The following is a 16,014-nucleotide window of genomic DNA, read 5'->3' as shown; positions in this document are numbered from 1 at the left end:
CCCTATATATCTCTGGCACCTCCCAATCACTGTCCTTTTGCCAGAGGCCAGGGTAAGTGCCTGCAAGTGAGCAAGTCTGTGTGAGGGCCCTTTAAGAGGTCGTCTGGGTTGCTAGCAGCTTTCTGTCTCACCCAGATGGTCAGAATTCCCCCTGAATTTTACAGCCAAATTTTGTGGTGATTCCTCTTTCCAATACTAGAACCCTGGGCTGGGGAGCCCTGGTGTGGAGCTGGGGCCACTTGCTCCTCCAGGGGGACCTTTACAGCTGAGTTATCCCTCCCAATTCTTTACCACTACACACGGGTGAGGGAACAGCACATTTTTGTCTCTGCCTCTCCTACCTGTCTTGATATGGCCTTTTCTTTATATCTTTAGTTATAGGAGTTCTGATCAGGTAGTCTTTAGATGGTTCTCCAAGTCAACTGTTCTATAGTTGTAATTTTAATGTGGTCGTGGGAGGAGGCAAGTACAGAGTTTACCTACTCCACCATCTTGACTGGAAAACCCAAATTTACAAATTGAAGGCAAGACCCTCTACCAGCAAAAAGACTACAACTTGCTTTATTGCCATCCTTGCTTTATCACCGTTGGCTGGAACCAAACCTGCAATATCTCCAAGGTATGCTTGTATACTAAACAATAAGCTGTCCTTAGAAGAAATTGATTGAAGTAAGGTAAATAGCATTCCATAGGGCTATCTTAGATCCATAAAGTGGCTTTTTCTTGGTATTTCTGGATTCTTCTGACATCAGCATAAAATTAAAAAGAAAGAAGTGGTTAACTGCTGTCCCAATGTTATTTACTCATTACTCTACTTTCTCTGAAATTGCCTTTCATAACTCAATGGCCCAGGAGTGAACCTGACTTAAGCTGGGGCAATCGGACAACCTTCTTATCTGAAATTTTGGGTCTGGACAGCAAAAGCGGACCAAGTTTCTCAAATGTGAAGGGATTTAATATGTTTAATTTTGATAGCTATAAAGGGACTAGATTATTCTAGATAGTCCAAGGAACAGAAGTATTTTTAAATGGTTGCTCTCAGAATAAAATCACTGAAGAAAATAAAGGTAGTGGACTGAAAAGAAGTTAAAGAAAGAAACAAAAACAGGAATTGCTGCATTTAGTTAAGATTCATAATCCTTAGACGTGATCAAAAAGAGACCTCAAGAATTAGCCTGTAAAACCTAAGAGGCAGCTTATTTATATTCAGATAAATTATATTAAATTATTTCTAATTACATTTCATAAATGTGTTAGTACTGTTTTTTCAGTTGTATTTTGCTTTTATATTCTTATAAACATTTTTTTTGTGATGTGAATAAAATTACTTTTAAAACCAACTATTTAGTTTTATCTTTTCCAGCTGAGTTTAATCTATGTGTGGGTATGAATAAAACTATGAAGAAACTAACTGTCAATTTGTCAGCAATTCATAAATGAGAAAATTAAGAAAAACATGCTTTTTGGAGTGTGGTAATAACATGTAAATCATAGTGAAAACATACTGGTGCAGACATTCTCATATCCTCATACCTTAATACTTATTATATAATGCCTTGTATGCCAGGGCACTGTGCTATGCTTTACACGGATCATTTCGTTTAATGCCCATTTCATTTAATATCATTTCATTTGACAGATGAGAACACTGAAACTTAAAGTAAAATGGCTTTGCTACATCACAAGGCTATGAAGCCATGTGGCTAGGATTCCAAGTCTACAGAGCCAATGGTTTTAGCCACCACACTAGCTGCTCCATAAACCTGCTCCTATGAACAATGATGTTTTCAAAGTAGGAATTAAGAGTTCTAACACCAAAACAAAGCACTAGCAGTTTTTTCCCTTCAATACACTTAATTCAGTCATTTCCCACCCTTCATTCCCCCCACTTCATAAAAGTTACAATCTGCTGTTTCAGGACAGCTTCCTTCTTAGGCATCAAGCTCCTGGAGTGTGCATCTATCCTAAGTAACTCATTCATAATACAGTGCAGATACTTTTTTAGCAATACTGAGAGAGGAGACAAAGTTGGGCGGTTTCTTTAATAACGATGATCTACTTTCTTTTCATTAAATTTATATCTTATTTCAAATGGCATAGAGATTACCTTTGATTTTTATTAAAACAAAACACCAAACATTACTACACATTTAGACCCATACTGTTTCCAGGACCCAAGGGCACAACAGTTTCACCAATCATTTGCCTTACCTGGTTCTTTTATCTCCTCTTCCTAGTGATTCCTGGAGTACTCTTTTAAAGGGCTACAAGAATATATATATAATGTGTAGAATTAGACTTTAATCTTTTGTGAAATTTTTAATTTACCGTTGTAAAATCTAGGATGAAATATATTAATCGATCAATATAATGTCAAATACATAGATTGATAAATATAAAGTATGTATTTAAATTTTAAGGATAAGTAAAGTTAGGGTACAAAAGCCCAATTCTTGGTTTAAAAAAACTGAGCCACTGCCACTACAGGTACTAGTGCTTAACTGTGTCAGCAGACTAACCAAGGAGTAGCCTGACCACTGGCATTCAATGGACATGGCAACATAACTCCCTTCAATTCTCCAATGAGTTTCAAATCTAGAACATTTTTCAGTTCTTGTCTTGTTTATCTGTTGATGAGGGGTTTCTAGGAAGATTTAACAGTGCTTCAATTTTCTTAGCATCATCCTTGGATGTATTTTTCTGTAGGTTACTTTCAATTTCTTCAGGGAGAAGCTCAGTAAATTGTAGTCTGGCTTTCCTGTAATCAAAAAATGAAAAGGATATCAAGTACTGCTCCATTTCTTTAGTTCTTAGATTTGTCTGTTTTTTAATTGCATTTGCCTTACTCTCCCTGCAGCTTATGAGCAAACACTGCTCCTTGCACTTCAAATACAATGACTTTCTTTTCCCTCCTAACCCGTTCCACTCACAAGTCAACTAAAATTCTCATATTACCAAAATGGACATTGCCATGGCAGGAGCTCTGATCCATAACATATTCCAGAGTTCTTGCAGGCATTAAGTGCAGAAGCTAAAGCACTCTGATCTAATGTGAGGGCCTTGTAACCTGGCTGTCTTCTTGCCCTCAGGGTCTGGGGGATGTGAGCCCCCTGCCACTCTGTTAAACTCTCTGTTGTCAGACCTTGTAGGAATTACACAGAGGCTGTAACAGTGGTGATCTCAGAAAAGAAAAATCAGATGGGACACTACAGATGTACATTTACTAAGATTTAAAATGTAATTTCCAAATAACAGATCAGTTCTTCTTCTAAATTAAATATTACTGTCTTCCTTTCTTTAAGTGACTATCAGAGTCACCTAAGACTTTCTTTCCAACTCTTCACAACCATAATTTGACTGTTTCTTCTTATATATCTCTATAGCCAGTTTTCTACATTTTCTTCTCACTAACGCAATTGTTTATAGACTCTCATTTTGACTTTCCTGTATTTATTTTCAAGCAAAGAAGCAGACAGATAAAAGGTTCTTAACTATTATACTAACTCTCCTCAGAAATATCTAATATATATATTTATATCTTATACATTTTTGGTACCATTCCTTTCTGCCAAAGTATTCTTTCACTGCTGTAATGAATTGTGTTCTCATACATTCTTGAGGTTTTCCATTTCTAAATAACTGATCAACTTCTCTTTTCTTTTTCTGGCTTCCTTTTTTAGTTGGATGAAATTATTGGTTCATAATTTTCCAAATGCTAATTCTTCCATAAATCCCTATATCAGTTTCAAATAGCCAATATATTTTTCCTTGGGAAAAAAAAAAAAAAAAGAAGTGTCTTATGACACCTAAGAACTAGAAATAAGCTAATACTTTCATGCTTTTAATTCTCCATAATATTAAATTTTATGCTGGCATTCAGAATTTTAACTACATAACTTCATATCCCAGCCACCCTCTTAGTATGGAGAAGAGAAAGGAATCAAACATATACTGAGCATTGTGGTGTTATTCTGCCCTTGGAGTGCCTGAAAAAACTGAGGGCTTGAAGTTAAGAAAAATATCTAAGGTCACAGAATTAATTAACAGTCTAGCTAGGATTTAAAACTTGTTTTTAGGTTTCATCGGCTCCAAAAGCAATGCTTTTTCTCCTACAGCACCTAAATCCTTGGACAATAATAGATCTACAGATACTAACAATTTCCATGTCAGTGTGCGTGTGTTTAGCACAAATGACATTTCGAGTAAAACCCTGGGGAAAATGACTGCTTATCTATTCAACTACCAATGCAGCAGCTGCAGCACCAGATAATGTCTTAGGTACCCAGGAAGCTGAACTGTGGGAATCGTTTGTATCAGGAGTGCTAGATGGCAGCCTGTTATGTTGATCTTACAAAGAATCCACATGTTGTTCCAGTTAAGATGGCAAAATAGGTAAATGCTGTGCTTCTCTCCTCTCATAGTCACATCAAAATTACAACTAACCTATAGAACAGCCATCAATGAAAATCACCTTAAGTCTAGCTGAATAGAAGTCCTATAAGTAAGGCTATACAGAAGAAGCCACCTCCAGACTGGTTGGAGGGGCAGAGAAGCAGAACAGACTGATCTCACACCCACATCTGGCAGTGGAGAATTAGGAAAGATCTCTCAGCTACACAACTCCCCTCTGAGGAGCAAAGGGTCCCAGCCCCATACTGAGCTCCCCAGCCCAAAGTGCTAGTGTGGAGTAAAGAAGTCTCCACAACTTATGGATATAAAAACCAGTGGAGTTTTGTAGGTGAGACGGAGGGCTCCTGGAGTCCCAGGCACTCCTCTTAAAGAGCCAGCGCATGTACTTACTCACTGACAGACTCGCTCGCTCTGAGCTCCAGTGCTAGGGCAAGAGTTCAAAAAGTGCCAGGGACATATGGAGAGGAACTAAACTATCTGGCTTTAGGGCAAGGGCTGGAAGGGCGGCTTTCTCCCAGACAGAAGTGCTGGCAGAGGGCACTGTTCCTTTGTGGAGCCCTCCCTTGTACCCATGTGCTATATCTGACTCTCCAACCTGGAGGATGACACCACTTGCCCTGCTCTGGTGATTCTGAGACCCCAGCCCACCCAACTTACTGGCCCACCCAAGCCACTTCCAGGGGCTCATCCATATAAACAGCCTGTGTTGGCTCATGCTGTAGACTCCCAAAATCTTTCAAAGGTTCACAAACCCCCAACAAGTAGCATCTGGCTTCAGCATGCCTCATACCTCTTGCCGAGCAGCACCAAGCCTGGTACTAGTGTCACGTAGCCTCAGTTGGCGGCCATCTGTGAATCACTTTGTGGCTCATGCTAGGCAGCCTCAAGTTCAAGCAGCAGCTGAACTTGACTTGTGGTGGGGCCCCTCCCAGGAGGGCCTGGACCAGCACACCCAGTAGCCACTTCAACTGAGCTAGAGTACCACCCAATTGCCTTCACAAATGACATACCTGAAGAGCAGACTTGGCATGCACCAGAGCCCCTTAAGTGAATCCTGCTCTGTAGGGTCAACAACTACATATCTATCATCAATTACTTTAAATGTAAATGGATTAAATGCTCCAATCAAAAGATATAGGAAGGCTGAGTGGATAAGAAAATAAAACCCTTACACATGCTGCCTACAAGAAACTCACTTCAGATTGAAAGACACAGACTGAAAATAAAGGGATAGAAAAAGATATTTCATGAAAGTAGGGGAAAAAAAGCTGGGGTAGCAATACTCATTCAAGACAAAATGGGTTTTAAAACAAAGGCTATAACAAGAGACAAAAACAGACCCAGTACTCCCACTTCTGGGTATTTATTCCAAGAAACTCAAGACATGACTTCAAAGGGACATGTTTATCCATATATCCATTGCAGCATTATTTACAATAGTCAAGATATGGAGGCATCCTGGGTATCTATCAATGGATGAATAGATAAAGAAGAGGTGGTACATTATACAACAGAATATTACTCAGCCATACAAAAGAATGAAATCTTGCCATCTACGTACACAGCATGAGTGTACGTAGAAGGTATTGTGCAGAGTGGAATAAGTCAGACAGAGAAACAAATGTCATATGATTTCGCTTGCATGTGGAATCCAGAGAACAGGATAAACAAACAAACAACAGAAACAAGCTCATAGGTAAAGAGCATTTTGACAAACAAAAGATGGGGGGCAGGAGGATGGGTGAAGCAGGGAGGAGATTAAGAGGTACAAACTGATAGTTACTAACTAGTCATAGGGATGTAGAGTATAGCATGGGGAATATAGTCAGTAGTATTGTAATAACTATGTATGGTGTCAGATGGGTGCTGCATTTATTGGGGTTATCACTTTATAAGTTCTATAAATGTGTAATCACCATGGTATACACCTGAAACTAATATAATATTGTATGTCAACTATACTGGGGAAAAAAAAAAGAATCAGTATGAAATCTGCTATCAGTCTGATTACTATACCCCAGGGAATGACTAGATAGAACAGATGAAAGATTTCATCATCCTCAATGGCACCCACTCTATGTACAGCCACTATATCTACCTAATTCCTATGCATCCACAGCAAGAAGTAGAATCTTTGAATGTGGGAATAGAACATGTTCTGTATTATTTATAGATGTGTGTGTAAACTGGGATGTCACCTTTTAAATTAAGCCAAATAAGCTCACTCATTGCCGTGTATTTTCTTTAGGTAATTTCCTTATGCAGTCAAAATCATAGAAAAAGGAAAAATATGCAACCAAATGAAATTTACATTTTAACTTTTCAAAAAAGAAACACGTATCTTAAGAAAAAAATCCTCATCATAGTAATAATAAAATTAGTGTTTTTAATTTTTCCATTCTCCTTAATAAAAAAATGAGAAGACCAGGTAGGGTACAAGTTGAAGGACTCAGTAAAAATAAATTCTTCTTTGAATTGAGTAACAGTTTAACTCGAGTACTTGGGTTAAGAGAACACTACTGTCTAAAGCCAGCTGCTAGGACAGTCGTATACCCTAGTCATAATATGTTCCTTACCACTCTTCCAGTTTCAGCTCATGGAGTGCTTTTTGATCCTTCTGTTTTCTCTCTTGAACAGTCTCACCATAGTACTTCTGAAGTGCCATCAACAGGCTTCCTACAGGAGTGCTGAGGGGAAAGCAGAGGGAAAGCTTAGGAAAAAGAGCCATGAGACCATACAACATGTGAGCGACTCTGCTAGGGCATGAGCAACACCAGATGAACTACTTGTTCACTGACAGGAACATTTGACAATTAAAGTGTCCTTATTGAATAAAGAAAAAAAATTTAGGCAATTTTCTTCCTGGTCTGAACAATAGAGAAAAACAATCATTGCAACTTCCTTAAAATAACTGATATAAAAACAATAGATCTATAAATTGACTGTTTTTAATCAAAAATTAACCAGGAAAATATATATTTATGACAAGTTCTAGTCAATAGTTTTATACTGAAGGTTTCTCAGAAATAAAACTAATACCCGAGTTTAAAAAAAAATTACACACATACATTATTGTAATAATAGAGGAATTTTGAATATAGACCCTATCTTAGATAACTGTATTGAATTAAAGCTAAATTAACTATTGTGATTACTGTATTATGATATTATTGGACAATGTTCTTCATCCTGGGTGATACACACACTGATGTAATTTGGGATACAGAATTATGAAGTCTCTAATGGTTTAACCAAAAAGAAAAAAGAAATACACACATATCTCACATATATACAGAGATAGAAAACAAATATGGCAAAATGTTAACAATTGGTAAATCTAAGTGAAGGGCATGGGTATTCAAATGCTAATTCATTCGACTTTCTATAGGTTCAGAATTTTTCAAAGTAAAAAATTAGAGTAGAAAAAACTTTTATTAAACTAAACAAACAAAACCAAAACAAAAATATTTTATAGAATGTTCTTGTTAACTGCTTCTTGTTCCTTTTTCTGGCTCCTTATAAGCATGTTTGCACAAAATACAAATAGTTTCAGGTGTTAGTGATTTTACACAGTTTTTTACCCAGAGAAAACTCGAAGTAAATCAATAATTGGGGTGGAATTAGAATTGGACAGTCAAAGCTACTACCAACGTGAGACTAGACATCTTTTATATGCTCTAAGTATTAAATCTGTTCTTTAGAAATTGATGAGATACTTAAAAGGCAAGGCATTAATGAAAGTTGTGTTAATTTAGAATCAAATCATGTTAACACTTACCCCAGCAAGGCTCCAATTATGCCACCAGCCACCAGGCCATGTAGGCCTAAGTTTATTCTAAAAAGACTTCCTGTGACAGCTATTTAAAAACAAACACAGAAAAAAGGCAATGTTAAATCACCTTTAAGCACTAGAATTCCAATTTAAAATTTTCCTTCTATAAAAAGGACATAAATATCTAAGTAAACTTTCTGAATCCAACATTAATATACCACAACCTAGATTTCCTGAATCTAAAATGTCAATACAGTTAGCTTCTTTTCCATTCTTAAGGTACAAAGGAAGAAATGTTCCTTTCACAAACCTAATTCATTAATCTGTTCTATGGATCTAACCTCTTCTCATTCTGCTTCATTTTTGCACACCTTCCCTTAAAAATCTGTAATTTCTTCATTTCCACCCCTTTCATTTCTTCCTTCTTCAGGGAAAGCTTTTCCCAAATAAACAACAAAAGACCCTGCAGCTTATGCTTCCCGCCAGCCTCACCCTTTCTGTACTGCTACACTGCACCTCTCAGGCAGGGCTGAAAGCAGGCATTTGCTTTACAGTGCCACCTGGTGGCAGGTGCACAGGTCATCTTCCCTTCCTACTGGAATTGTACATCCACGATGGTCATTTGTTTTCCTCTTTTACTATGCACAACACAACCACTACCATCTCAGGTGGTAACATTTTTAAGAAATCTGAGGTTTATGTTTCTTATTTAAGTTCTATATATTCATTTTTTTACTTTTCCTAAATTTTTTAATTAACAAGAACAAAAATCGCCTTTAACTCCATTATGCAGAGAGTAATAAATTTGTTGTTGTTTTTTCTAGTCTTCTTTTCCAAACAAAATATTTTTTAAAATCTGATTAGAATAGCCAAAACCAGGAACACTGACATCAAATGGTGGTGAGAAAGTAGAACAAAAGAAACTCATTCATTTCTGGTGAAATGAAAAATGGTATGGCCACATTGGAAGACAGCTTAGTGATTTCTTATAAAACTAAATATACTCTTACCATAAGATCCAGCAATCACACTCCTTGGTATTGACTCAAAGGAGTTAAAAACTCATGTCCACAAAAAAACCTGCACAAAGATGTTTATAGCAGCTTTGTTCATAGTTCTCACAACTTAGAATCAACCAAGGTGCCCTTCAGCAGGCGAATGGATAAATGGTGGTAGATCCAGAAAACGGAATATTATTCAGCATGAAAAAGAAATGAGCTATCAACTTATGAAAAGACAAGGAGGAACCTTAAATGAATATTAAGTGAAAGAAGCCAATCTGAAAAAGCTACATACTATGTAATTCTAACTATATAATATTTTGAAAGGCATAAGTATTGAGACAGTAAAAAAGGATCAGGATTTTGTCATTCTATTGCCTCTGGCTTCCACCATTCTCATGAGAAGTCAGCTGTTATTGGGTGTCCCTTGTATGCATTTTTTTTCTTGCTGCTTCCAAGATTTTCTCTTTGTTTTTCGACAGTGTTAACTATTATATGTCTAGGTGTGCCTCTTCATGTTTATTCTTCTTGGGAGTTTATTGAGCTTCTAGATGTGTGGATTAATGTTTTTCATCAATTTGGGAAAGTTTATAGCCATAATTTCTTAAAATACTTTTTCTGATCCTTTCTCTCTTTCATCTCCATGTAGTATTCTCCATCACACATATTCTAAGTATTCTTGATAGTGTCCCATAGATCTCTTGGGCTCTGTTCATTTCTCTTCATTTTTTAAATGCTGCCTTTCACAGGAGAAAATCTATACTGATCTATCTTCAAGTTCACTGATTCTCTTCTGCTATCTCAAATCTGCTGTTGAGCTCCTCCTCTCCAGTGAATTCTTAATTGCCATTATTGTATTTATCAACTCCAGAATTTTCATTTTATTCTTTTTTAATAACTTCTATTTTTATTGATATTCTCTATTTGATGAGTGATTGTCATTATACTTTAATTCTTTAAAAATGACTTGAAATATTTTGCCTGCTATGTCCAACAGATGGGCCCTGTCAGAAACATTCCCAATTTTTTTAATCTAATTTTTGCATGTCTTGTGACTTTGTTGTTGTTGCTGAAAACTAGACATTTTAGGTAATAAATTATAGCAACTCTGGATTTGGAATATCCCCCCACCCGGGGGCATGGTTGTGGTTCTTTGTTTATGGAATGACTTGCCTGGACCAATTCTATGGAGTCTTTTCCGTAGAGTGCAGCCCACTGATGCCCCTGCTTAGTTTTTCTTTTTATGGTTGGCTTTTCAAGAGTCTTTATACCTTAGCAGTCAGCCAATGATTTGTCAGAGGTTATGCTTAAACATCTTAAGCCAGTAAGCTTCCACCTTTTGTCAATGCATCTTGAAGAATGCATTCGAAGTTTAGGTAATTTATAAATCTTCTCTGGTTTTTTCTTTCTGTGTTCACAAAGCCTCACAACCAAAGATAAGTAGCTTATAAGGGCTCTCCCAGTGTCTCCTGAGTGTGTATGGATATCTACACATGAGTTAATATGTGTACGCAACTTTCCAGAGTTCTAGGGATTAGTAGAATCTTATAAAAGCCCTTTTTGGCTGTCTTATTCCCTGATATCCTTGTTAAAATTCTGACTCATCTGCTAGTCTACTGCTTGCCCCAAACAGTATCAAAACCTCAGGTTAGCTGTGTGATATTGTCCTTTCTTGTTTGCAATTGTTTTCAGCAACACCCTTAGGCATGGAATTTTCTGCACTCTGCTCCAAATAAGGTCAGCTACCTCAAGCAGAAGAATTGTTGGTCCTCCCAGAATGCCCTGCCCTCGTGGAACTTCTACATCATAGAGCTGGGGGTTAGATGCTGAGAGCAGCTTCAGGCTGAAACACTACTGACTCCCATTGTTCTTACTGAAATTCAACAGAAATAATGAATAAATGCTTCTCAACTTGTGTGGTCTTGGTCAATTTCTAACATCTTTAAACAATTGTTTTTGATAATTTTGTCTAGTTTTATTGTTGCTTTTGGGGGAGAGGATTTGCCAAGCTCCTCACTCAAACATTCTAAATGTCAAATATACTCTTCTCAATGTCCAGACCCATGCTCAATAATAATGGTGAGGGAAGACATCCTTAACCTGATTCTGATTCTACCATTCAGTATTAGCTGCTGGTTTCTTTACTTATTTTACTAAAATTTACATTCAACCAAAAGACACTTATTCTACTCTACTCTGTCAAATGGTTGTGATATAAAAGGCAAATACTTCCTCTAAATTCAAGTAAGTCATCTAGGAGGGAAGCAAAACAAGTAAATAGCTAGAATATAGTGCTTTGATGTAACTATTTATAGTGAATTATAGGAACACAGGAAAAAGACACTTAAACGGGCCTAAAGATAGGAAAATGGGAGCTAGGAAGGATTCTCTAGGGAAGCTAAAACTGATAGATGAGGTAAACCTTGAAAGATAGGTTAAGTAGGAGCTGAACAAAATTAGTTGAGGGAGAGGGAAGGTGGTAGGTTCAAGAAGAGAGACCAATATATGTAAAGTAAGAATATGCTGGGTTTGGGAAATCCAAGTAGATTCATAAGGCAGAAGCAAGAGTAGTACATGGGGCCAGATCAAGAAAAGACATTAGAGTGATAGGAAACTATCGAAGAACCTCAAGCAGAAAAGTATTATAATCATATTCGTATTTCACAATAGTAACTAAGGCAACAGTAGATGTGGAAAGTACCAAGATTAGAAACAGGGAAGACATGATAGTAGCAGTGGGAACAAAGAAGAGGTGAGAGAGTCCATATATATTTAAGGAATATAATTGATAGGACTAGAAGTCTAGAAACATGGAAACAAAGGGAAGAACCACATCATTACATGGTTTACAGTTTTGGAATTTAACAGGGTAGATGGCAGAGAACATAACAGCAAAACCAAGTATGAAAGTAGGGGGACGAAGATAAGAATTTGGTTTGGATATAGGCATTTGAGCCTACAGAATACTCATGTAAAAATGTTCGCAAGTTTAAAAAGGGCAAATTCTAGTTATTCCAATGCTATTAATGTTTATGTCTAGCTTTTTTTATGTTAAAAATTTTTTTATTAAAATGTCAAGTTCAAATTCTGTATATGTTTGACTGTGCATGTGTACACATACCTAGAGAAAGAGAGAGTGCACCCAAAATAAAGAAAGCGCAAGTGACAGAGCAAATGGGCTAACATATTAAGAGCTGAATCTCTATATTAAATGATGTTCCTTGTAGTTTTATTTTTGCAACTTTCTTAACCTTGAAATTACTTCCAAATAAAAAGTTAAAAAGTTATATCAAGTACATGTGTTTTTATATGTGAGAGAATGTACATGAGTTAATGAGTGTATATGGCAGTGAACTTCAATTACATTTCTGAAAATACTTTAACACAATAAGCTCTCCATATCCATGGGTTCCACATCTGTGGATTCAACCAACTATGGATCGAAAATATTTGGGAAAAAAAAAAACAAAACAAAACAGAAATTTCTCCAAAACATGAATTTACCATGCGCTAAGCATTATGCTGAATCCACACAAATGAAGTGATGTGTAGGCATACCCTGCTGTAGCCTATATGCAAACACTATGTCATTTTATATAAAGGACTTGAGCATTTGTGGATTTTGGTATCCGAGGGGGATGGGAGAGCATAAGGAAAGGTAATGTCTTGGAACCATTCCCCCATAGATACTGAGGGACAGCTATACTTTTTTTTTTAATGTTTGTTTTAAATATCTATCAGAGGCAGTAGGCTTTAAAATAAAATCCAAACTCTTACCATGAAAAATCTGGCCCCTTTCTGCTTCACCTCAACAGTCTCATCTCAAGCTACTCACCCTCGTTCACTATGCTCTAACTATATTATCCTGCTTTTAAGAAACTTTCTTGCCTAAGAGCTTTCACCCTTGAAGTTTCTTCTGTCTAGGCTACTCTTCTTCTCAAGCCTGGTTCTTTTGCATCCTTCAGGTATCAGTTTAAATGTCATTTGGTTAGAAAGGCCTTCTCTGATCACCTTGTCTATATTAGATCCCACTGCCTAGTACTTTCGATCATAGCAACCTGTGGATTTCCCATCCACATTATGTTGTACAACTCCATAAATTCAAAGACCTTTTCTGTTTCGTTAACCAATTATACCAAGGATTAAGTACGATGCTTTCCGTACATTTTGCGTGAATGTTGAATAAAATGTGATGAAAAGCCAACCAATGAATTCAGTAACTATGATTTATGTTCTTATATATTTCCTAAACCATATCTGAGATTGAAAAACATAAACAAGAACAAAAATGTCTTACCTCCTGCAATGACAAAATGGCTCAGGGCATTTTTATTTCGGTAGACATTTAGACCAGTGTTCACTGTGCTAGGAAGAAGGGAGGAGGAGGAAAAAATAAAATTTAAAGCATATTCCATTTACCTTCTTAACTGCAACTTTCATTAAAGAAATATGTATTGGCTTAGAAAACCCTACTATGTCAATCCCTGGTCCTAGTGTAGGCTCCTTCAATGTTTCAGATTGCTAATATGCCTATGGGTTTCTAGGTGGACTTTATCCTATTGAAAAATGAACCAAAAAACAATCACATTTCTGGAATAAATATTCACTTAAAAAAAGAAACATAAAGAAGAGTTTTAAAGAATATCTCTTACTTAGTCTTGTATCTATTTTGATACTAGTTGGTAGATCTCCATGAATGCAAAACTACAACTGGACCAACTTTTTACATAGATAAATAGTTCTTGAGAAAAAGGTATCATGAATCACTTTCATATGGGTGTTCAGTTTTTATAATCCCACTGGCTCAAAAGATGTGCTGATAAAAGAATATCAATGTGGAATATAAACCTAAAAGCAACAAATGAACAGGACAAACAAACAGAGATTCATGGACATGGACAATAGACTAGTGGTTATCAGAGGGCGGGAGAGGAGGTACACGGGATAAAGGGGGTCAAATATATGGTGACAGAAAGAAATCTAACTATGGGAGTTGAACACACAGTGTAAATAGAGATATGCCTTACTGTTAAAATGTACAGCTGAAACTTACTGGATTTCGTTAACCAATGTTACCATAAAAAATTAATTAATTAAAAAAAAAGGAATACCAAGACGCTCTGTCACAATTCAGAGAGAACTTACTTGAATACAGTCACAAACACTGCAGTTCTCCAACTCCAGCGCCATCCATATCGGATAAAGCCTCGTGTGGCAGCACGATGAGCGGATTGCTAAAGTTAACAAAAAGGCTGTGAGGTTCCAAAACATCTTGATACTTTCTTTATTCTAAAACTGTGATGAAGGGATGACAATTATGAATTTGGCAGGGATACCTAAACAGAAAATCTCTAGAAATACCATTCCTTAAGTATTGAAGCTTAAGCAAAAGTCCCAGGACATCCTATTCTACCAGGAGATGAAAAAGGAAATAAGAATTGCTAATGTCAACCAAGTAATCCATCAGTTAAGTATCAACTGAGAATCTATATGGCAAACACAATGACAGATATAAAATCAGGATTAGACATGGTCTTTTTTTTTTCCGAGAAATCTTGGGGAAAAGAAACATAAAATAAAGAACCAAGTAAATGGTAAATTAAGGATAAGGATGAATATAATACAGATGTGTAGGAAAGCAGCAGAGGAAAGAAAAAAACTAATCTTTATTGACCACCTTCTATGTAAAAGCTGTGTTAACATATTACCTCATTTAATCTTTACAGTATTTTCTTCAGGCAGGGGATTTAGTTTTAACTAAAGCATGGGGAAGAAGCTTCTAACCAAGATCACTTAACCAACAAGGAATAAGGTCAGAATTGAAAGGTAGGTTGTCTGTCTCCACAGCCTATTTTCTCTAGAATATTGTGAAAGCAGGTCTGGTATAATATTGTGAGGGTAAAGTCTGGATTTTTAAAGAATCCGAAAGAATCCCTAACTAGATCCTTAACTACTATATGATATTGGGCAAGACAAAAAACCACTCTGAAAGGTTATCAGTATGAACTCATGGCTTTTAATAAATAGGTAGATAATTACAGAAATAGATACTGATGTGTGTAGGAAGGTGTATATGAATATGGCACTCACACACACACACTTTCCTAACTCTGTCTGCTTAGAAACTAGAAGCCGTGATATCACAGTAGCAATGAGCATACCTAGCACTAGATCTTGATTATTCATTCATTCATTATTTATTTATTTATTTAAAAAAAATTTGAGATCTTGGTTTTTAAATACCATTTTCCACTAAAAGAAACTAGAGCTCCTTGGTGAAATGGCTCATTCCAACCTGAAAAGTAAAAGATGACCCAGCAACACCTTGCTGTACTAAAAAGTGAAGGCATGCTAAAAGACGATGGAGACATATCAAAAGGACACAGAGCTTGAAGGGGCTCCAACTGTCCATATCTAGGCCAATTTGAGTATCAAAATTAATGATACTCTATAAACCTATAGAATAAAATAAGAATCCATAAGTCCACATTGAATAAATTAATTATAAATAGACAAATAAACAGAAGGGAAGAAAAAGCTCTTTCTTATAGCAGAATACTAACCACTAAATGTAGATGGAATGATAGAATTAGAAAATGGCCGTTTGGCAACCACCACAGTAATAACTGTTTCAGGCAAGAATCGTCATTGAATGCTAAAACTAGGGGGTAGAAATTTGATGAAAAATAGGATATTTGCATAGTTTCAAAGTATATAGTAAGTATCCATAAGATAACATAGGGAAAAAAATAGTAACTTTACAGTGAATAAACTTTGCAGAAACTATCTTAACCAAGTGACTAAGGTAAACATCACCAATAAAGGGATGAG

General features: G+C 36.3%; 1 protein-coding gene across 4 annotated transcripts in view; it reads right to left on the bottom strand.

Moving 5' to 3' along the window:
- Positions 1–535: 535 nt before the first annotated feature.
- TIMMDC1 (translocase of inner mitochondrial membrane domain containing 1) overlaps positions 536–16,014 on the bottom strand; it is a 19,880-nt gene continuing 4,401 nt past the window's right edge. For 2 of the 4 annotated variants that reach the window (XM_006905534.3, XM_025051864.1), the window contains 5 exons: positions 14,329–14,417; positions 13,481–13,548; positions 8,189–8,267; positions 6,987–7,097; positions 2,098–2,758 (listed from right to left, as the gene is read on the bottom strand). In XM_006905534.3, coding sequence (XP_006905596.1) covers positions 2,608–2,758; positions 6,987–7,097; positions 8,189–8,267; positions 13,481–13,548; positions 14,329–14,417 — 498 coding nt within the window. In that variant the 3' untranslated portion in view covers positions 2,098–2,607. Of the gene's footprint in view, positions 743–2,097; positions 2,759–6,986; positions 7,098–8,188; positions 8,268–13,480; positions 13,549–14,328; positions 14,418–16,014 lie in introns of those variants that run through there. The other 2 variants (XR_003048515.1, XR_003048516.1) reach the window with 2 other exon arrangements.

The sequence above is a fragment of the Pteropus alecto genome, unplaced genomic scaffold (genome assembly GCF_000325575.1).
Source record: "Pteropus alecto unplaced genomic scaffold, ASM32557v1 scaffold251, whole genome shotgun sequence".
In the NCBI taxonomy this organism is placed as follows: Eukaryota; Metazoa; Chordata; class Mammalia; order Chiroptera; family Pteropodidae; genus Pteropus; species Pteropus alecto.
This window is presented reverse-complemented; position numbering and strand designations above follow the sequence as displayed.